The 23,597-nt window shown below is 42.8% G+C and overlaps 1 protein-coding gene across 4 annotated transcripts; it reads right to left on the bottom strand.

The window, feature by feature from the left end:
* Nucleotides 1–1,572: 1,572 nt before the first annotated feature.
* On the bottom strand, nt 1,573–22,974 carry cnot4a (CCR4-NOT transcription complex, subunit 4a). 4 transcript variants are annotated; one of them, XM_062061356.1, is made up of 13 exons: nt 22,693–22,974; nt 18,606–18,841; nt 13,088–13,285; nt 11,404–11,490; nt 10,839–10,940; nt 10,637–10,762; nt 10,429–10,553; nt 10,155–10,361; nt 10,031–10,085; nt 9,707–9,962; nt 6,398–6,934; nt 6,049–6,273; nt 1,573–3,212 (listed from the first exon to the last, which is right to left on the bottom strand). In XM_062061356.1, exons 2-13 carry the CDS (start codon nt 18,777–18,779, stop codon nt 2,878–2,880), a joined length of 2,427 nt encoding a protein of 808 aa, XP_061917340.1. In that variant the 5' UTR covers nt 18,780–18,841; nt 22,693–22,974; the 3' UTR covers nt 1,573–2,877. The 4 variants fall into 4 exon arrangements, with proteins under 4 accessions (XP_061917340.1, XP_061917341.1, XP_061917342.1 ...); XM_062061357.1 differs by having other exon boundaries at nt 6,398–6,931; XM_062061358.1 differs by having other exon boundaries at nt 6,398–6,895.
* Between the last annotated feature and the right edge of the window lie 623 nt (nt 22,975–23,597).

Here is a 23,597-nt window from a genome sequence, read left to right as displayed (position 1 = left end):
ATTCGAATAGATTCAACATGGTTCAAACTGATTCTTGCCATCTACTATTTGATATACAAATCATAATAAAAGGGGTTACAGTTTACAAAAGCTCCTTTTGGCTGCGGACGTATGAAGTACAAGTGCAGACAGTAAGCTGGAGATGGCCTTTAAAATGTCTCTTCAAAAACTGAATCATTAAAATAAATGAAACATTTTTTTAGAATGATTTGATTTTGAATTGTAATAAATGAAAATTGCAATTTGGATGTGATTCGATTTTTTCCCCACCACCACCTAGTTTTTCCTGCATGATTAGAACACAAAAAAGGCCTAAATCCCTAAAATCATTCCTTTCTCTCTCTCTCTCTCTCTCTCTCTCTCTGTAAGTCTGGACGAGCCTTGCTTTAATTGAAGCGGACCAACACGGGTAAAAGTGTGATAACCATAGAATGCCAAAAGCGAACTAGGAGAGGTTCAATCCAATCAGATATGGCACACAAAACAGGCCTTGTTCCCTTTCCATTACATGCATGTCAGGGTGACTACTTTTCTTGTACAACTATTCTACACTGGTAAGTGTTACTTCATACCATTCACTTTGCTAGATTTCCTAGTATATTCCCCTCATTACAGTTAGCAACAATTAACATGATTATGCTGCTTCAGCAACCAATCAATCAATGAACTCTACCTTAGCACCACTGATGCTCTCAGGGTCCGACATGCTTTTAGAGGAAACTTAACGCCACACTTTCCCATTCAGTCAATCACTAAGAGATAGAGAGAAAAATGCTTTTTTTTTTTAGCAGTTGCACTATTCTTAAATAGTGTATATACAGGCATGCATCATCCTCCTTTTATCATGAAGAGAACACTCACTAAGCAAGACCCTCCTCCTCCTACAGTGGTGCTGCTGCTTGCTGACTCATTGGCCCTGGATATTTGGTTTGTTGGCCTGACCGCATGATTCCTCTGCTGGTGCCTCCTCAGCACCTACAACAACAAGAGGGGGTGACCATGTCCCCAGAAGGTCAGCCTCCAATCACAGCATAGTCAGGAACTTGAAACATCAAGTCAGTGCATGGTCAAAAGTATTGGGACACCTGGTAATAACACAGTAGGTGAAGTGAATTATATTTATGTAGCACTTTTCTCTAGTGACTCAAAGCGCTTTTACATAGTGAAACCCAATATCTAAGTTGCATTTAAACCAGTGTGGGTGGCACTGGGAGCAGGTGGGTAAAGTGTCTTGCCCAAGGACACAACGGCAGTGACTAGGTTGACGGAAGCGGGGATCGAACCTGGAACCCTCAAGTTGCTGGCACGGCCACTCTACCAACCGAGCTATACCGAGGTTTAGTCCTTGCATTCACAGCGTTGCTTTAATAAGACAGCACAATGTGTACAAACATGAAGAAATGTGAAGGTGAGGGTTTTACCTGTAGTCGCCCTCTGCTGGTGGTTCTGACTTTTCACTTTGCAGGGTTGTGTGCTGCCCCCTAGTGGACAAGAGTTAACATGCTGTAGGGGACTTCAAGAGTTTAAACATGAATGGAGCACAAAAGAGCAGACAACAGCAGACAACAGACCTGGTCTGACTTTTCAGTTTTATTTAAGGTTCATTTTTTTCCAGACCTGCAGAGGACAGTCTACTTCCTTTTAAGCGCCTCAACTTATCGTTTTTCTTCCTCCTCCTCCTCCTTTGCGACGTTACATTAAAACCCATTTTATGAGCGTTTCTCCCGGATGAATTTGATCATTTTCGTGTCAATACTGTTAACGGGGGACAGGTTAAAGGGGAGAAGACAAGACGGGTCAGAAAATTAAGACTTCTAAAAGAAGGCGGTGGGAGGTCAAACCGAGAGGCAAAAGGGACAGAAAAAAAGCGTGTGAGTGTCCCTACTACAGTACTTTGTGTTGTATTGCAGCACCTTCCTCAGGGTTGCCAAAGTCACATACAATATTGCACGGTTTGCAGCAATCATGGACACGCCTCTTCTGCTCACCCCAGCTCCTTTCCCTCCTCGCTCCCATGTTAAGGCCTCAATTAAGCCCTCACGCCTTGTTAGTTACTTGTAACGTCCTCCCGTCTAGTTCTTCCTCTATCTACGTGGTGGCGGTCCATGTTAGGGCTAGCTACTGCAGGTACCACACGGTGGCACTGGGAGTAACCAGTCTAACCCTCGTGCTTAGGATCGTGTGCCACCATCTCCCACCTGGACCGGCTCTCTGCTCTGTCGCGCTCGGGCACTCGCTCTATCCTCTGATACAGAGGTTCAGCAAAAATGTTCCCTGCGGCGGGACGGCGGCCGGTGGGAGCCCTGCACTAGAGGGAATGTGGGCCACGAGCCCACCTAACAGGGAGCCCATGCATAGCCCTCAACTCCCAAACCCACTTTCTGTATCGTCTTGGGTTCTACGACCCTCCCCCGCTATCTTTCACCATGACTGTGAGGGTCCTTGATTCACAGCTTGCTTCGTTCCTCCGCGGTGGCTTCGACTGTCCGATAACGCTTCACGCTTAAATGTTTAGTTACGTTTTAAAAAGAAGACCTCACTTATGCTTAATTGACTCTTTGTCAGTTTAAAATGTCACCGCCGGGTGCTCAGTGCTATGCTGTCGCTTGTGCTCTCCATTATCGGTAAGCTGCACGACGGATCAAGCCCCCCTGCGTCTAGGTCTAAGGAGTGGTGATTGGAGCAGACGGAGGAGATGCGGTGTGTCACAAACAAAAAAGGCCTTCAGAGTAGACAAAAAGGAAGAAGAAAAATAAGAAAGCATGTTAATCATTTTTCATACTCTGCAGATTGATGTGTTTGGCTTTGAAGGGGCGGGGGGAGCCGGGTACATGATGAGTGGGTATAAGGTGGTAGTGGGGTAAATGGAGTCTGTATTCAGTGACGGTCCACGACGGCACTCTGTAGCAGCTCTGTGGCGGGCTGTACCGGGGGTCTGAAGGCGGTCTGGAAGCCTGGCGGAGGGGAGTGGAACTGGCTGGCGGGGTTGGCTGTGGCGGGGGGCAGGTAGGGGGCCCAGCCGGCGGCGGCGGCTGCTCTGTGGTGAAGGGGGATGTGGCTGTCGAGGATGCCGCTGTGGAGGGGCTGAGGGTTGGGCACCACTGAACTGGCTGCACCGTCCATCTCTGTTAGCGCCTGCAGGGACTTGAGCCAGTGTGGCGGGTTGTCGTCCTGGAGACAGTCTAAACTGTTGCCTGCTGACGCAGGTATACCTGTGTACGTGGGGAGAGAGGAGGGGGTGACAAACACACTCAATCAGACTGCAAAGCAACAGTAATTTTGTCTATGCTCCAAATCATGTTCCTATTCAAATACCAGCAAGCCTCTTTGAGTCGTGGTGTACAGATGCAGATTACCGCCAGTCTCTAATTACATTTGGTGTTCTGGAGAAAACTTGCTACCCGTAAAAAATGTCGTGCCCAACTTCCCTGAGCATGCGCACTCATGCGCATCAACGTTTCCTCAGACAAAAGAACAATAGCGATAAAGGTAAAGGTTGGTATATTGTGGTCATTTTAGCATTATTTGACATACCTGGAAATAAACCTTGATTAACTTCAAATGCATGGCTGGCTGTGTCTACCCTGTATGGTGACAGAACCAATATTCCACAGCGACTTATACTCCGAAAAATACGGTACCTCTGCATGCCCTTTAGAAATGTTGCTTGTGCTCAGGCCTGGGCAGACAACTTTTACTGGACCATAAATTGTCCTACAAATCTTTGCCGATAAACAATATCATTGTCAGCATTATTTTGAAACCAAATTTTACCATAATGTAAACATTATGTACAATAATAATGTGAATTGAAGTGAATTATATTTATATAGCGCTTTTCTCTAGTGACTCAAAGCGCTTTTACATAGTGAAAGACATTATCTAAGTTACATTTAAACCAGTGTGGGTGGCACTGGGAGCAGGTGGGTAAAGTGTCTTGCCCAAGGACACAACGGCAGTGACTAGGATGGTGGAAGCAGGGATCGAACCTGAAACCCTCAAATTGCTGGCACAATGCACTAAAGCTTTATTTTTTACCAATTGGAAGGTCAATTACTTTGTGATTATCTTAAATAAACAATGAAAATCAAATGGACTTCATCTCTGTTAGCAAAAATTGCACTTCAATAAATACTATTATGTTAGATGTACTATTATGTTAGATCCACTATGGACTGGACTCTCACACTATTATGTTAGATCCACTATGGACTGGACTCTCACTATTATGTTAGATCCACTATGGACTGGACTCTCACACTATTATGTTAGATCCACTATGGACTGGACTCTCACTATTATGTTAGATCCACTATGGACTGGACTCGCACACTATTATGTTAGATCCACTATGGACTGGACTCTCACAATATTATGTTAGATCCACTATGGACTGGACTCTCACAATATTATGTTAGATCCACTATGGACTGGACTCTCACACTATTATGTTAGATCCACTATGGACTGGACTCTCACAATATTATGTTAGATCCACTATGGACTGGACTCTCACACTATTATGTTAGATCCACTATGGACTGGACTCTTACACTATTATGTTAGATCCACTATGGACTGGACTCTCACACTATTATGTTAGATCCACTATGGACTGGACTCTCACAATATTATGTTAAATCCACTATGGACTGGACTCTCACAATATTATGTTAGATCCACTATGGACTGGACTCTCACACTATTATGTTAGATCCACTATGGACTGGACTCTCACAATATTATGTTAGATCCACTATGGACTGGACTCTCACACTATTATGTTAGATCCACTATGGACTGGACTCTCACAATATTATGTTAGATCCACTATGGACTGGACTCTCACACTATTATGTTAGATCCACTACGGACTGGACTCTCACTATTATGTTAGATCCACTATGGACTGGACTCTCACACTATTATGTTAGATCCACTATGGACTGGACTCTCACAATATTATGTTGGATCCACTATGGACTGGACTCTCACAATATTATGTTAGATCCACTGTGGACTGGACTCTCACTATTATGTTAGATCCACTAAGGTTTCTCATTGTCATCCCATTGGGTTGAGTTTTTTCTTGCCCTGATGTGGGATCTGAGCCCAGGATGTCGTTGTGGCTTGTGCAGCCCTTTGAGACACGTGATTTAGGGCTATATAAGTAAACTTTGATTGATTGATTGATATAACTTTAAGGGTGTGTGTTTGTTGTTTTTTTGGCCATTTGTTTCCAACAAATTCGGCATGCTTAAAATAATCTTGCTCATTCGGTTTGAAGCCAAAATATTCCTACCCGAGAACATTTGGCCTTGCAATAATCTTTTTTCTTTCCAATTTAGTTACCTTACCGGCGTTTCTCACTAGCGAGTCACGACCAGCGAGGCTCGGTAGCTGTTGGAAGCGAGCGGTCCTGCCTCCATGCACAGTGACAAAGATTGTGGATGATAAGAGGATTCACTTCCTTCATTTAATTCTGCTATCAATTATGCTCAGGTGCATGTAGTAAAACCTTTTGCACACTGTTTGAAAAGCGAGAGACGAACAAAAACACAGGGACATGGCAGTCTACTGATGAGGCAAACTTACCAGGCCGAATTGTGCTAATAGTACAATGAATTCATCGGCAGTATTATTGCTGGCTTAGTAGCAGTTTGGGTCTAATCGCTATTACAACACCAGTTCTGTTGTGTAATCTACTGGTTAATGGACCATGTGGTCAAAGAGAAACACTTCTAAATCATCATTACAGTTAAAAAACAGCATGGCCATGTAAAATATATAGTGTGAATGAATTATAAATGATAAAAGGGGTGAGACTAAAACTCTTCTTCTTCCAACTCCTTTTCGGACATGTGGAAATATGTAAACATGATCATCAGATGCACTTTAATGTAACATGTTAGGCATGTCCAGAAGCATTCCATGTTGTTAATTTGGTGCAATCAGAGTAAAGATAACAGCATAAGAGCCAATATAGTCATCTTTGTATCTGGTAACAGCAGATTAACGTCATCAAAATGAGAGGTTTTCATAAAGTACCTGTGATGATGGCAGGGTCCATCCAGCTAGCTGTACTGTCCCAACTCAGGCTGTGTGAAATGCCTGCTGGTCCACCAATGTGGTTAACACTGTTGGAGGATGAGGAGGAAGAGGAGGAAGAGGAGTTTGGAAGGCCCCCGAAGTTGATATTAATGTTAGGCAGGAGAGCTCTGAGGCCATCTTGCCACTCTTTTACATTTAGGCCTTCTATAGAGCCGCTGTTTTCTGCAAGAGGGGGAAAACACATGTGGGGTGTTGATCACAGAGTAGAGGCCAGCTAAGGAACTACAAGTGGAACGACTATGGCGGGGTGAAGGAACATGCAGACAGACTCCACAGCACGCGGTACCTGAGATGGGGATCCCTCCTAGACCTGTGCTGTGCTGAGGAGGCAGATTCAGGTCCAAGAAATGACTGTGTGAGGCAGCACTGGCTGAGTGGTTCAAGTGTGTGAGGTTATTCCGCGAAGGGACGCCCATCCAGGGGTGTCTGGCCGATGGCTGTTGCTGCTGACTGGCCTGAGTGCCAGGGAAACTGAAGGAGCTGTAGATGGCTCTGTGGTGGAGCTGCGGGGGAAGGCGGGGTACACCACTGGGGAAGGGGTGGGGAGCGCCGGCGATGCCGTTGGGGGGCAGGAGGCCGGGCCCGTGATTGTTCCCCAGTGGGAGAGGCCCCGGGGATGCGGGGCTCTGATCCTGCACCGACAACTCCTTCTCTATCAGGTCGGCCAGGGCTTTGCGGGTGACGTCGAAGGGGTCGAAGCCCAGGTCATCGTCCTGCTGTTTGCTGGATGAGCCAAAGCCGAAAGCTGCCTGCCAGTCTGTGGAGGACGACACTGGTATTGTGTCTGTCGCCAGATCAAAGATGGACGTTACTGGAGGTGCTACTGAAGTATAGAGAAAATAAAATAACTCACAGAATTTGGTTCAAATGGCAAGCAACATTAGTCAGGGTTGATCATCTTTAAATTGGCTCATCCAAACCGAATGTAGCAAAATAAAGAATGCCACATCCATCTAGCAACAGGATTTTAACTGGTCGTGAGTTTGATTTATTTTCCAACATAATTGTGGTTTTATGACGATCATTTTGTCGAGGTGTAACGGTACGTGTATTTGTATTGAACCGTTTCGGTACGGGGGTTTCGGTTCGGTGCGGAGGTGTACCGTACGAGTTTCCACACGGACATATAAAGTAGCGTACTGCACGTTGTGTAAACAATACTCAAAATGCCAGACATTTGAGGTATTTAAGAAACTCCGCCCGGACAGCCAGTGAAAAGAGGACGAATGGTCAGTCTATCCTAGCCCGGTCGGTTTCACCGGACATGTCCTCTTTTGCAAGCATGTAGCAGCGACCGGGCTAGGATAGACTGACCATAAGTCCTCTTTTCACCGGACATGTCCTCTTTTGCGGGGCTGTCCGGGTGGAGTTTCTTAAATGCCTCAAATGTCCGGCATTTTGAGTTATGGTTGCGTGTATTTTCAATGTACATTCAGGGTTAAAGGCCTACTGAAAGCCACTACTAGCGACCACGCAGTCTGATAGTTTATATATCAATGATGAAATCTTAACATTGCAACACATGCTAATACGGCCGGGTTAACTTATAAAGTGCAATTTTAAATTTCCCGCTAAACTTCCGGTTGAAAACGTCTTTGGATGATGACGTATGCGCGTGACGTAACCAGTGAAACGCAAGTATCGGTACCCCATTGAATACAATACAAAATAGCTCTGTTTTCATCTCATAATTCCACAGTATTCTGGACATCTGTGTTGGTGAATCTTTTGCAATTTGTTTAATGAACAATGAAGACTGCAAAGAAGAAAGTTGTAGGTGGGATCGGTGTATTAGCGGCGGACTACAGCAACACAAGCAGGAAGACTTTGACTCGGATAGCAGACGCGCTAGCCACCGACCGCACGGATGATCGTGGTGAAGTCCTTCGTCCTTCCTTCGATCGCTGGAACGCAGGTGAGCACGGGTGTTGATGAGCAGATGAGAGCTGGCTGGCGTAGGTGGAGCGCTAATGTTTTTATCATAGCTCTGTGAGGTCCAGTTGCTAAGTTAGCTTGAATGGCGTCATTAGCAACAGCATTTTTAAGCTTCGCCAAGCTGGAAAGCATTAACCGTGTACATGTTCATGGTTTAATAGTATTGTTGATTTCCTGTCTATCCTTCCAGTCAGGGGTTTATGTATTTTGTTTCTATCTGCATTTGAGCCAGATGCTATCACGTTAGCTCCGTAGCTAAATTAGCTTCAATGGCGTCGTTAGCAACAGCATTTTTAAGCTTCGCCAAGCTGGAAATTATTAACCGTGTATTTACATGTCCACGGTTTAATAGTATTGTTGATCTTCTGTCTATCCTTCCAGTCAGTGGTTTATTTATTTTGTTTATATCTGCATTTGAGCCCGATGCTATCACGTTAGCTCAGTAGCTAAAGAGCTTCGTCGATGTATTGTCGTGGAGATAAAATTCACTGTAAATGTCCATTTCACGTTCTGGACTCTCATTTTCAAGAGGATATAGTATCTGAGGTGGTTTAAAATACAAATCCGTGATCCACAACAGAAAAAGGAGAGAGTGTGGAATCCAATGAGCCAGCTTGTACCTAAGTTACGGTCAGAGCGAAAAAAGATATGTCTTGCACTGCATTCTAGTCCTTCACTCTAAGGTTCCTCATCCACGAATCTTTCATCCTCGCTCAAATTAATGGGGTAATCGTCGCTTTCTCGGTCCGAATCTCTCTCGGTCCGAATCTCTCTCGCTGCTGGTGTAAACAATAGGAAAATATGAGCAGTCCTTCCTCTGGTGTCGTCACGCTACTTCCGGTAGGGGCAAGGCTTTTTTTTAATCAGAGACCAAAAGTTGTGAACTTTATCGTCGTTGTTCTATACTAAATCCTTTCAGCAAAAACATGGCAATATCGCGAAATGATCAAGTAAGACACATAGAATGGATCTGCTATCCCCGTTTAAATAAATAAAAAAAATTTCAGTAGGCCTTTAAGAAGGGGTTAAAAACAAAACAAATTGTGCGCACAGCAGCATTTGTGAGGGAGGGGCAGAGACAGAGAGAGCGCATGCGTCGCCAGGCTCTGCTTTTTATCTATAGATTTATCAGATTTAATTTTTTATTATCTATAGCAGGGGTGTCAAAAGTGTGCCCCGGAGGCCATTTGCGGCCCACAGCTAATGTTTTAAAGGCCCACAGCACATTCTAAAAATACTATTAAAATAAACAAAAACATAACAAAAGTGAAATAAAAAAGCTTAAAAGGTTAAATGTAATTTAGAAAAAGTTGCAATGTTGAAAATAAAGCTGTTTTTTTTCTTTCAAACTGTCATTGATCAAAACATAATATTGAATCAAAATCAATGTTATTAGAATTATTGACCTATCCAAGGTTCCGATTACTTCACATCAAATATTTCACTAAGAAAAATAGTTTTGGTGGAATATTTTGCAAATTTGGTAAATAAATAACCCAAAAATTTATATTTTGTTGTTTTCTTACTGTACCGGAAATTAACCGAACTGTGACCTCTAAACCGAGGTACGTACCGAACCGACATTTTTGTGTACCGTTACACCCCTATCATTTTGTGAGTACAGAGAAAACTGCTCCAAACATTCAAAAGGTCATTTTACCTGATGTGAAGAGGCTCTGTGGTTCAGGCGTCATGGGCCAGTCAGGATTGCTGCGGGAATTGCCAGGAAATGAGTGCAGACCACTGGGGAGGGGGTTGGGGTGTCGGAAGTTGCTGTTGTCCGAAAAGAGCGACTGCGACTCGGCCGCCGCGCCCTCAAAGGGTGAACGGGCTGCGAGGTCTAACACGCTGATGGGCACCACCAGGCTGGGCTTGGTTAAACCCGGGGGAGGGGACGGGGAGTCACTTGTGGGTATCTGGCGTGGGGAAAAGAGCACATCTGCTTGATTCTTTCTCTTTGGTAATGGTTATAAAATGATGGTACCTGTAAAGTCTCTCCATTCACCAAAGCAATGGACTCTGAAGGCTTGTCACTGGGACTGCGGGCACAGCAATGTGTGTAATTATAACAACAAAGAAAGGCATCATTTCTTCTTGGCCTGACCTACCTGTTGCTGTCACAGTTTGAGGAGAAGGGAGATAGGGCAGAGCACTGGCCTGGACCAAGCTCTGTATCTAGACCGTCTGAGGTGAGACCCTCCTGGTCTAGATAATCTAGCAGCGGCGGGGACTTGCGGTCCTCGGAAAGGCCATTGGCTAGTTTGCTGTGCCCCGACAACGTTGGCCACCCATCTTTACCATTGCTATTGTTGGTTCTGTTGCGCGAAAAAGCAAATGTACTAAATGAAGGCAACAAAGGATCAATAAATGACATAAACCTACCTCTGTGTTGAGCCTGATTTACTCTTTGACTTTTCTGTTCCACATGACGGAGGTTGTAAAAAGCTAGGGTTCAATTTATACAGGTCTTGGAGGAGTTTTTGCTCGTACTCTTGATGTTTTCCTGCCTAAAAACGAGATGCAAAATGACATAACGTTAACGTAAATGAACAACTTAGACAGGTAATAAAGCACTTTCAATGATTATTACCTGCATTTCTTCTTTTGTAAAGCTAGCTGCTTCATCACCAAGCTCATGTAGATACATACAATCAGGTTTAGGACACTGCATACTTTTCAGAAAGTAACTGCAGTACTTTGTTGTGCCTAAAGAAGCCTGCACATGGGAGAAAGGCAGAACATTCAACAACACACTACAGCGCGTGGTGATGTGACCCGGCGTGCCACGTTACCTTGAGTGTTCTGCCATCTACCACCACGTTGTTCACACACTGTATTGCCCGGAGGGCATCTTCGGAACGGACGTAGGTGACATATGCACTGGCGCTCGGCCCCTGAACCAGTAGAGGTATAAACATTGAACCAATCAGAATGATGCAATGTTGTTGGTTTGCATTGGAAAAACAAGAAATACATGTACAACCACAGTGTGTGGTGCTGAGAAAGACACACAGAGAGAGTGACAGCGAGAGAGAGAGAGAGTTCATTTTCTCTACCCCAATTTAGCAAATAGCTTTGTAGATTTTAGTTCCCTGCTTGGTTAAGTTTCAACTTATACAGTAAAAATGTCATCTGAGAAAAGAGTAACTTTTAGAGCAACTTAAAACCTCTGAGAAAAGATGACGCGCTAACTAGTTACATGAAGACGTGTTCAGTAAGTCGGACCTGTTTACACACTAACTGCAGTGATGTCACCAGTGCGCCCTAGTGGTACAAAATATGAACACATTCCAAACAAAAACTTGGCAACTTAAACATCCTGCTAACTGCAGGAGAGAAGGCACAGAGTGAACTCACCTGTGAACCTGCATAAGATGTACTATTGTTGATGACCACTTTATGGATCTTCCCAAATCTCCCAAAATACTCTGGTCGTTTTAAGACCTGCGTGTAGGGCGGAAACACATACAAGCATTATTTATGATTTTAGAAATAAAATGCTCCCTTTTATACAAAAGTGACTTTTTATTGATACTGTAACAGTACTGTGTGTCTCTAGAGTCTTGTTTATGAGCAGTAAACGAGAGAAAAATTGATCATCTCTCTTAATTGTTTGCGCCACTTATGAAAGGAACGGTGCTTAAGTCGGTGCTTTTTTTAAGTTGCGGCTTTTCATAAAGTCATGAAGGAAATACGGTCAACGTCTCCTTGTGGACATGATATCGACTCTAATTGTCCCAGGGCTAGATGAGCCCACTCTACCTTATTCCCACCACTTCAGGCTTCACTGCACATCTTAAAATAAAGCCTGGATCTCTGCCAACGCTCCATCAGTGAGAGCTGTTATTCTATTGTATTTACCTTCAGTCAACATGCTAACCTAGCATAATGTTGCTGTTAAAATGTAACATTGGCAATGTAGCTCACATAACTATGCAAGTGTTGCTGGCTTCCTGTTCCACTCTTTTATGTGATATGTGGCATATATTACATGGGACAATTAAAGAGTTATAGTGTGTATGTAAAAAGTGGATTTCACGCTTCGAGGAGACACTCATGGACAAACATTTCGTTAGCACGAAAGCTACAGACAGAGTGATGTGTTCCAACTAAAGTAGGATTTGATAAAAGCACTTTTAAAGTATCTAAATTATTATATTTTGGACAACATATTCCAATACACGTTTGTGTGAACTGGGACCTCAGACTCATTGATGGAAATAAATTGCTAAAAAAAAGGGTATAGTAATAATAGACCTTAAAGCGCTTCTCACTGCCACTGTAAACTTTCCAAATGTATCTGGAAGCTACACCGCAAAAAGTCAGTGTTCAAAAACAATTTTTTTTAAAATACAAAAATTAGGGGTATTTTACTTGACCTAAGCAAAATTATCTGCCAATAGAACAAGAAAATTTGGCTTGTCAAGACTTTCCAAAACAAGTAAAATGAGCTAACCTCAATGAACCCAAAAATACCTTAAAATAAGTATATTCTCACTAATAACAAGTGCACTTTTCTTGGTAGAGAAAAAAATAAAATAAAATAAAAAAGAGACCTTTTAGCTCAATATGTTGAAAAATATTCTTAAAGTAAATGCTAGTGCCATTATCTTGACATAATGATATGCGCTCGGCATCATGATTTTTTTTTCATGCTTGAAGTAAGAAATTATTACTTTAAAAAAGTAGTTTTATACTTGTGAGTGTTGATGACACAGTTTTGCACCAGTTGATATTCTAGTTTCAAGCATGTTTTACTCAGTATAGGTCATCAAATCTCAGCAACAAGCTTTAATATCTTACTGAAATAATTTAAGACCAAAACCCTTAAAACAAGTAAAACACTAACATAAAATCTGCTTAGTGAGAAGAATTATCTTATCAGTCAGAAAATAAGCAAATATCACCCTTATTTGAGATATTTTATCTAACTTAGATTTCAGTTTTTGCAGTGTAGATCGTTGAGTTTTGATATATTGATCCATCAAACCAGCAGTCATTGTAGTAGATTGGTCACAGTGTTGCCCACTTGTGTGCTCACCTCTGGGTCAGCGAGGCGCTGCGAAAGGCCCACCACAAACACTAAGTTCCTCTGGACCACTCGGACACTGGCCAAGTGCTTGCGGTTCTCTGTCACTTTCTGCTTCTTTTCGTTCTGTTTCTGCTTCTTTTCGTTCTTTATCCTCTGGATCTCCTCTTGTGACAGAGGCTTGTACACAGCGGGGTCCTCTGGGTATGGCTGCACCAAAGAGGAGTGAAGCGTTATGCATGATAAGTCTGGGCGTCTTCTCATTGACTTTATAACTGAGGCTGTGAGATGTTGAATATCACGCTAAACGTTTCGTTGTGCGAATTCCAGCGGTGTGACTATGCACTCAACTCACCAGGCAATACACGATATAGATATAGTTGCGTCCATGATAAATTAGCACCATGTTGGCTGTGGAACTCAAATAAGAGGCCCTGCCATGGCCGCCTGAGCAGGCGACTCACGCCGCTGTCAGTGCAAAGGCTGGCTCTGTTTGCTAGCTCCCGTCCAATGGTTCAAATTCCTTGCTGACGGCCAAAGGCTATGCTTCCGGTCTCTCAATCATTCAGAGTATTTAAACTAATAAGACTACAGGAATCCACAGTGCCCTCCTACTACAGCCAAGCTGCCATATTGTCTCACAAACAATCAGCTGAACTACTGTTTATTTATTGCTTTTTAATGGTCCTTAGGTGTGCATCTTTGGCACTTGTAATGCGTGTTTAAGATATCCGGATAACCCTCTCTACTTCCAAAACAGAGGACAAACTACGAGAAATGTCTTTGTTGGATCAAAGCTTGAGAGGGTCTGCATTTTCAGCTGTATGTGAAGAACATCAACAGTGAAAAGTTATTTCAGTAATAGAATGAAAAATTCATGTTCAGGAAATCTCGGTTACAACCTAGCATCCATAAATACAAAGGATTGCACAATTGACTTTCCCCTAGTCGTTCTTTTAATTGGGGAAGACACGTAGGCCTGTGTTTGGAGCAACAGAACTACTAATTGTTTTTTTATAAAGGGGTGTAACGGTACGTGTATTTGTATTGAACCGTTTCGGTACGGGGGTTTCGGTTCGGTTCGGAGGTGTACCGAACGAGTTTCCACACGGACATATTAAGTAGCGTAACGTACGTTGTGTAAACAATGCACACAGAGGCACAACACACGCATGCTAGCAGCTAACGGGCTACGATAGACTGACCATACGTCCTCTTTTCACCGGACATGTCCTCTTTTGCGGAGCTGTCAGGGCGGAGTTTCTTAAATGCCTCAAATGTCCGGCATTTTGAGTTAGGGTTGCGTGTATTTTCAATGTACGTTCAGGGTTAAGAAGGGGTTAAAAACAAAACAAATTGTGCGCGCAGCAGCATTGGTTAGGGAGGGGCAGAGACAGAGAGAGTGAGAGAGTTATGATAAACGCGCATGCGTCGCCAGGCTCTGCTTTTTATCCATAGATTTATCACATTTAATTTGTTATTATCTATAGCAGGGGTGTCAAAAGTGTGCCCCGGAGGCCATTTGCGGCCCACAGCTAATGTTTTAAAGGCCCACGGCACATTCTAAAAATACTATTAAAATAAAACAATAACATAACAAAAGTGAAATAAAAAAGCTTAAAGGTGAAATGTAATTTAGAAAAAGTTGCAATGTTGACTAATAAAACAAAGCTGTTTTTTTTCTTTCAAACTGTCATTGCTCAAAACATAATATTGAATCAAAATCAATGTTGTTATAAATTATTGACCTATCCAAGGTTCCCATTACTTCACACCAAATATTCCACTAAGAAAAATATTTTTGGTGGAACATTTTGCAAATTTGGTAAATAACCAAAAACATTTATATTTTCTTGTTTTCTTACTGTACTGAAAATGAACCGAACCGTGACCTCTAAACCGAGGTACGTACCGAACCGAAATTTTTGTGTACTGTTACACCCCTAGTACATGCACAATCATCCTCCGCTGTTGCCATTTCTAATACAAAGTAGCTAGTTGGTAGAGTGGCTGTGCCAGCAATCGGAGTGTTGCTGGTTACTGGGGTTCAATTCCCACCTTCTACCTTCCTAGTCACGTCCGTTGTGTCCTTGGGCAAGACACTTCACCCTTTGCCTCTGATGGCTGCTGGTTAGCGCCTTGCATGGCAGCTCCCGCCATCAGTGTGTGAATGTGTGTGTGAATGGGTAAATGTGGAAATACTGTCAAAGCGCTTTGAGTACCTTGAAGGTAGAAAAGCGCTATACAAGTATAACCCATTTATTTATTTATTTATCATAACATATCTATCAGTAGCCTCAATATGGAAACGATAAAAACTACAACATGGCTGACAGGGAGCAGACGCAGTCAAAGGAGGAGGGCTTCGCCACATAAGTAAGTCTGTCCAAAAACACAGCGCATTCTGAAGTCAGGAAGTGGTTTGAAGATGTAAAACCAAATCTATGCAAACTTTTGACCAAAGCACCCCCATCAATCCATCCATTTTTTACCGCTTGTCTCTTTTGGGGTTGCGGGGGGTCGCTTGAGCCTATCTCAACTGCATTCGGGCGGTAGGCAGGGTACACCCTGGACAAGTCGCCACCTCATCGCAGCAAAGCACCACCATTACTTGTTATATAGATCAGTGTTTATCAATCTTTTTTGAGCCAAGGCACATTTTTTGCGTTGAAAAAATGCCTAGGCACACCACCAGCAGAAATCATTAAAAAACAAAACTCTGACTGTCGCAATTGTCGTCGTCGCAATTGTTGGATATGACTTTAAAACATAACCAAGCATGCATCACTATAGCTCTTGTCTCTAAGTAGGTGTACTGTCACCACCTGTCACATCACACCCTGACTTATTTGGACTTGTTTGCCGTTCTCCTGTGTGTAGTGTTTTACTTCTTGTCTTGCGCTCCTATTTTGGTGGCTTTTTCTCTTGTTTTGGTATTTTCCTGTAGCAGTTTCATGTCTTCCTTTGAGCGATATTTCCCGCATCTACTTTGTTTTCGCAATGAAGAAGATGTTAGTTGTTTTTATCCTTCTTTGTGGGGACATTGTTGATTGTCATGTCATGTTCGGATGTACATTGTGGACGCCGTCTTTGCTCCACAGTAAGTCTTTGCTGTCACCCAGCATTCTTTTTTTGTTTACTTTGCAGCCAGTTCAGTTTTAGTTTCGTTCTACATAGCATTCCCTAAGCTTCAATTACTTTTCTTAGGAGCACTCACCTTTTGTTTATTTTTGGTTTAAGCATTAGACACCTTTTTACCTGCACACTGCCTCCCGCTGTTTCAGACATCTACAAAGCAATTAGCTACCTGCTGCCACCTACTGATATGGAAGAGTATTACACGGTTACTCTGCCGAGCTCTAGACAGCACCGACACTCAACAACAACACATCATTTGCAGACTATAATTACTGCTTTGCAAAAAATATTTTTAACCCAAATAGGTGAAATTAGATAATCTCCCACGGCACACAAGACTGTATCTCGCAGCACAAAAACACTGATATAGATCACAAGGAAATATTTTACATGTAGAGAAAAACAATCATAATATAACCACTTTTAAGTGATCACAGATTTTCAGTATGGGAATAGAAAGATATGCTATATTTCTCTGAAATTTGAGCAAGTGATTGTTAATCTTCCACCATCTTTGACGAAAGCGTGTGAAACAAGACAACAGTAACCAAGGGGGTGTGGCTTAGTCGGAAGTGTCTAATAAAAAAAACGAGACAGCTTTTCTCTAAAGGACAAAAATCGTCACTTCCATACTCCTTTCTATACACTTTACGAGAGATACATTGGCGGCAAACTCCGTAGCTTGCTAGCTTGTGCGCGCTAGCTTTCTGAGACTCTTATTTTGATAGTGCAGGCAGGATGAAGCAGCGCTTTTATTGTGAAGACAGGAACTGTGCCGTCAGTCTCTAGAGTTTTGACGGCAGGTACGGCGCGAGAGTCTGTTGAAATAAAAAGTGTTTCCCGCCTTCCTGTCGGTCGTTTTTCTTAATAATGATGTGGCAGCAGCCAGCGTCATCTCACAAGACCCTCGGGTGCCGTGAATGTCAATCAAGTGACCAAAGTCACGTCTTGGTGAAGATTGATGATGTCTCATTTTTTAGCTCTATTTTTTTAATACATGGCTGGTGATGGACTGACACACCCTCCACCATCCACCGCTAGCTTGCCATCCATGTAATGGGCACCCCTGTACTATAATGTTGCTGTGGTAGTGTGGGCACCTGTGTGTTGCAAAATTCTGCTTTTATAGCACGCTAGTTCTTTTTTAAGCTTTTCTTGATACTTTTTCTGCTTAATACAACCACTTGCTTAGTAAAACAAATATATACAGACGATATAGATCAATACTGGGGATGTAACGGTACACAAAAATTTCGGTTCGGTACGTGCCTCGGTTTAGAGGTCACGGTTTCGGTTCATTTTCGGTACAGTTAGAAAACAACAAAATATACATTTTTTGTTTATTTATTCACCAAATTTGCAAAATCTTCCACCAAAAATATTTTTCTAAGTGGAATATTTGATGTGAAGTAATCGGAACCTTGAATAGGTCAATAATTCATAACAACATTGATTTTGATTCAATGTTATGCTTTGAGCGATGACAGTTTGAAAGAAAAAAAACAGCTTTGTTTTATTAGTCAACATTGCAACTTTTCTGAATTACATTTAACCTTTAAGCTTTTTTATTTCACTTTTGTTATGTTTTTGTTTATTTTAATAGTATTTTTAAAATGTGCCGTGGGCCTTTAAAACATTAGCTGTGGGCCGCAAATGGCCTCCGGGGCACACTTTTGACACCCCTGCTATAGATAATAAAAAATTAAATGTGATAAATCTATAAATAAAAAGCAGAGCCTGGCGACGCATGCACGTTTATCATAACTCTCTCTGTCTCTGCCCCTCCCTCACCAATGCTGCTGTGCGCACAATTTGTTTTGTTTTTAACCCCTTCTTAACCCTGAACGTACATTGAAAATACACGCAACCCTAACTCAAAATGCCGGGCATTTGAGGCATTTAAGAAACTCCGCCCTGACAGCCCCGCAAAAGAGGACATGTCCGGTGAAAAGAGGACGTATGGTCAGTCTATTGTAGCCCGGTCGTTGCTAGTATGCCGTGTGTTGTGCCTCGATGTGCATTGTTTACACAACGTGCGGTACGCTACTTAATATGTCCGTGTGGAAACTCGTTCGGTACACCTCCGAACCGAACCCCCGTACCGAAACGGTTCAATACAAATACACGTACCGTTACACCCCTAATCAATATTACATCAAAGCTGCCAATGTTAAACATTAAATGTACAGTTAATAATGATGTTTAACCTTGGAATATCCATCCACCCATTTTGTACCGCTCGACGCTAGATTTGTTTCAATTTCTATGTTTCCCCATGGGACATATTCAAAACGCTATCAAATCCCAGGTGGACAAGCATCACCCAACTGACTGAGACGGGACTTTAAAAGCTCCACTGTATTTCCCCATACGACGATATTCTCCTTCTCACCTTTCTGCAGGCGGGACAAAGGCCGTTCTCGTCCGTGCGTATGCGATGCCAACAGAAGCGGCAGATCTGGTAGCCGCAGGTGCATGGGAAGAAGTTGACGTCGTCGATCTCCAGCGGCTCCATGCACAGGGGGCACTCCATGGGGTCATCCTTCATGTCGGGGCTATGGGACATCCTATGACGGGCGCGGCGGTGAAGCTGAGCGTTGTCGGAAGGGGTGGTCGCAAAACACAGAGCTACGGGAAGAAAAACAGTGAGACTAACCCCATTGTGACCGGAGGTAAATTTTGTAATGTTTTCATCTTATAATGTGGTCCAATAAGGGTGCAAACACAATGGACGGCTTTAAAACACTCCTCATAGTCAGTGCATCCAATATTATGCTACAAAAGGTGATGAAATCTCTTCACGGCAAGTGCAGAAGGCCCACATTTAGAATACTTTTGACAAGAACAAGAAAGTTTGATCATATTACGCCTATCTGGCTCACCTGCACTGGCTTCCTGTGCACTTAAGATGTGACTTTAAGGTTTTACTCCATATGTATAAAATACTACACGGTCTAGCTCCATCCTATCTTGCCGATTGTATTGTACCATATGTCCCGGCAAGAAAATCTGCGTTCAAAGAACTCCCGATTATTAGTGATTCCCAGAGCCCCAAAAAAAGTCTGCGGGCTATAGAGCGTTTTCTATTGGGGCTCCAATACTCTGGAATGTTCTAGCAGTAACAGTTAGAGATGCTACCTCAATAGAAGCATTTAAGTCCCATCTTAAAACTCATTTGTATACTCTAACCTTTAAATAGACCCCCCTTTTAGACCAGTTGATCTGCCGTTCCTTTTCTGCTCTGCCCCCCTCTCCTTCGTGGAGGGGGGGGGGGGGGGGGGGGGGGGACCAGGTTCGGTGGCCACGGATGAAGCTCTGGCTGTTCAGGGTCGGGACCCAGGGTGGACCACTCGCCTGTGCATCGGTTGGGGACGTCTCTGCGCTGCTGACCTGTCTCCGCTCAGGATGGTCTCCTGCTGGCCCCACTATGGACTGGACTCTCACACTATTATGTTAGATCCACTATGGACTGGACTCTCACTATTATGTTGGATCCACTATGGACTGGACTCTCACACTATTATGTTAGATCCGCTATGGACTGGACTCTCACACTATTATGATAGATCCACTATGGACCGGACTCTCACACTATTATGTTAGATCCACTATGGACTGGACTCTCACACTATTATGTTAGATTCGCTATGGGCTGGACTCTCACACTATTATGTTAGATCCACTATGGACTGGACTCTCACTATTATGTTAGATCCACTATGGACTGGACTCTCACACTATTATGTTAGATCCACTATGGACTGGACTCTCACACTATTATGTTAGATCCACTATGGACTGGACTCTCACAATAATATGTTAGATCCACTATGGACTGGACTCTCACTATTATGTTAGATCCGCTATGGACTAGACTCTCACACTATTATGTTGGATCCACTATGGACTGGACTCTCTCACTATTATGTTAGATCCACTATGGACTGGACTCTCACAATATTATGTTAGATCCACTATGGACTGGACTCTCACACTATTATGTTAAATCCACTATGGACTGGACTCTCACACTATTATGTTAGATCCACTATGGACTGGACTCTCACAATAATATGTTAGATCCACTATGGACTGGACTCTCACTATTATGTTAGATCCGCTATGGACTAGACTCTCACAATATTATGCTAAATCCACTCGACGTCCATTGCACCGGTCGCCCAGGGGTTAGGGGTCCCCCACATCTGCGGTCCCCTCCAAGTTTTCTCATTGTTATCCCATTGGGTTGAGTTTTTTCTTGCCCTGATGTGGGATCTGAGCCCAGGATGTCGTCGTGGCTTGTGCAGCCCTTTGAGACACTTGTGATTTAGGGCTATGTAAGTAAACATTGATTGATTGAATACACCACTGACAGTGATTGTGTATAAATAACGTGGGGGGGGTTTTGCGCCACTTAATGCTTGACAACTGCTTGCCAGAGTCCAATGCAGATACCGCATTTTTCGGAGTATAAGTCGCCAGGCCGAAAATGCATAATAAAGAAGAAAAAAAACATAAGTCGCACTGGAGTATAAGTCGCATTTTTTGGGGAAATGTATTTGATAAAACCAAACACCAAGAACAGACATTTGAAAGGCAATTTAAAATAAATAAAGAATAGTGAACAACAGGCTGAAAAAGTGTACGTTATATGAGGCATAAATAACCAACTGAGAACGTGCCTTACATATTATTGTAAGAGTCATTCAAATAACTATAACATATAGAACATGCTATACGTTTACCAAACCATCTGTCACTACTAATCGCTAAATCCCATGAAATCGTATACGTCTAGTCCAGTGGTTCTTAACCTGGGTTCGATCGAACGCTAGGGGTTCGGTGAGTCGGGCTCAGGGGTTCGGCGGAGGTCAAAACACACCCGACTCATCGTGTAAATAAAAACTTCTCCCTATCGGCGTATTACGGATACGGCAACAGCAGAAGTCAGACTGATTTGCAAGTGTGTAATTTGTTATGAGTTTATGCGCTGTGTTGGTTTTGTTCTTTGAACGAACATACACGGTTCATTTTGTGCACCAGTAAAAAAACATGGTAACACTTTAGTATGGGGAACATATTCACCATTAATTAGTTGCTTATTGACATGCAATTGAGTAACATATTGGCTCTTAACTAGTCATTATTAAGTACTTATTAATGCCTTATTCTGCATGGCCTTATTATAACCCTAACCCTCTAACCCTATCCCTTTTTTTGATTGATTGAAACTTTTATTAGTAGATTGCACAGTACAGTACATATTCCGTACAATTGACCACTAAATGGTAACACCCGAATAAGTTTTTCAACTTGTTTAAGTCGGGGTCCCTAACCAAATAACACTAAATTAAGTCTTTGTTACTTAGAATATGTTCCCCTAGTGTCCAAAAAAACTCTACATTAAGTCTTTGTTACTTAGAATATGTTCCCCATACTAAAGTGTTACTAAAAACATATAACTTTGTCTTGAATTTAAAAAAAAAAAAAACATTTTATTTTTCACTAAAGAAGGGTTCGGTGAATGCGCTTTCGAAACTGGTGGGGTTCGGTACTTCCAACAAGGTTAAGAACCACCAGTCTAGTCTCTTACATGAATGAGGTAAATAATATTATTTGATATTTTATGGTAATGTGGTAATAATTTCACACAAGTCGATCCTGAGTATAAGTCGCACCCCCGGCCAAACTATGAAAAAAACTGCGACTTATAATCGGAAAAATACGGTACATATACAAAAATACAACAACAAATGAAGCAGGTGAGAGAACATTTGGCTTAAAATATAATTTACACGACAACAGTCAAGTGAATGAAATGAAAAGTGACGAAACGCCTTATGAGTCGTACCTTATGACAGATGTTATATTTGACCACCACAAGCTAACATTGGCTGCGATTCGGATAAAAAGAAGCTGCCCTTTAAATAGGAAGCGTGGGAGTCAACATTGAAACCGGGCATCGGAGTTTCAAGACGACGCCGACAAGTCAACACTTTATAAACACGGATGACACGACGTGACGTTTCCGCCCTGACTTACTGACAGCGTCGCTTGATGACCACCGGCGCGGCTAGCATGCTAACGTGAGCGCGACTAGCATGCTAACGCGGCTAACATGCTAATACGAACGCGGCTAGCATGCTAACGTGAACACAGCTAGCATGCTAACGTGAGAAACAGCTAGCGTGCTAACACGGCTAGCATGCTAACACGGCTAGCATGCTAACACGGCTAGCATGCTAACGTGAACGCAGCCCGGAGTCGGGCTTAACGACGCGGCCTACGGGAGCTAACACGGCGCTAGACGCTGAGCTGCCCGCGGTAGAAACGTCTGACAGCGGCCTTATTCAGTTGGGAAAGATATGTCGTCTTCGGGGTGCTCGCCAGCCAGCCGGTAGGTACGTATTCGGGGTCAACTGTCCTTGAGCGAGCGGAGGGAGAGTGGAGGCTAAGCGGGCAAAGTTAGCGTTACTTACCCAGTCCGTATTTAGCCGAGGACTCCACTCCAACACAGACACACCGAAATTGGGCGGGGACTGCAAGCCAACGTAAATGTGAAAATGTCCAAAATGTCTCTACGAGGTCACTCCGTGTAACCGCGGGTGTGCTGTTTGGTTGCAATTAAAAAGACTATAAAGGTGTTTCTGCCCCTGTCTTTTTCTTGGCTGTTGGGGAGACAATTTTACGCTCAAACCACCATCTTAGCTAGCATTAAAGTAAGGGAGGAGGGAGTGGGGCAAGCACCACATTGCCACTGAGTTTGCGCGGAGTGGTGCATTGTGGGAGATGGAGTTCTTTTAATTCGTTTTTTAATCTTTTTTTTACATTTTTTACTTATTTTTTGTCCTGTCCAGCTTCTCAGGCAAATCATATAGTTGATGTAGATGCCCATATCGGCTGTTCACATTTACTTTACACAAGAGAAGTGTAGGATACTTCTCTTGTCTCTTGTTGCCTTATGTGTATTTGACTTTATTAAATGTATTTATTAGGGGTGTGGGAAATAAACCGATTCGAATTCGAATTGCGATTCTCACGTTGTGCGATTCAGAATCGATTCTCATTTTTAAAAAATAGATTTATTTTTTATTTTATTAATTTAATTTTTATTTTTTTTTCTTGTAATTAACCAATTCAACAAAACAATACACAGCAATACCATAACAATGCGGTCCAATTCCAAAAGCAAACCCGAGCCAGCAACACTCAGAAGTGCAATAAACAGAGCAATTGAGAGGAGACACAAACACCACACAGAACAAACCAAAAGTAGTGAAACAAAAATGAATATTATCAACAACAATATCGATATTAGTTACAATTTCAACATAGCAGTGATTAAAAATCCCTCATTGACATTATCATTAGACATTTATAAAAA

This window comes from Entelurus aequoreus, linkage group LG10 (genome assembly GCF_033978785.1).
Source record: "Entelurus aequoreus isolate RoL-2023_Sb linkage group LG10, RoL_Eaeq_v1.1, whole genome shotgun sequence".
NCBI lineage: Eukaryota > Metazoa > Chordata > Actinopteri > Syngnathiformes > Syngnathidae > Entelurus > Entelurus aequoreus.
This window is presented reverse-complemented; position numbering and strand designations above follow the sequence as displayed.

Bases quoted from the DNA above. Each gene is read 5' to 3' on its own strand.
- cnot4a (XM_062061356.1), bottom strand. From the start codon at position 18,779: ATGTCCCATAGCCCCGACATGAAGGATGACCCCATGGAGTGCCCCCTG. The intron at 10,941-11,403 runs GTGAGTTCACTC...CTACTGGTTCAG, and splicing joins CATCTTATGCAGGTTCACAG to GGGCCGAGCGCCAGTGCATA. The intron at 9,963-10,030 runs GTACCATCATTT...TCCCCACGCCAG, and splicing joins TGAATGGAGAGACTTTACAG to ATACCCACAAGTGACTCCCC.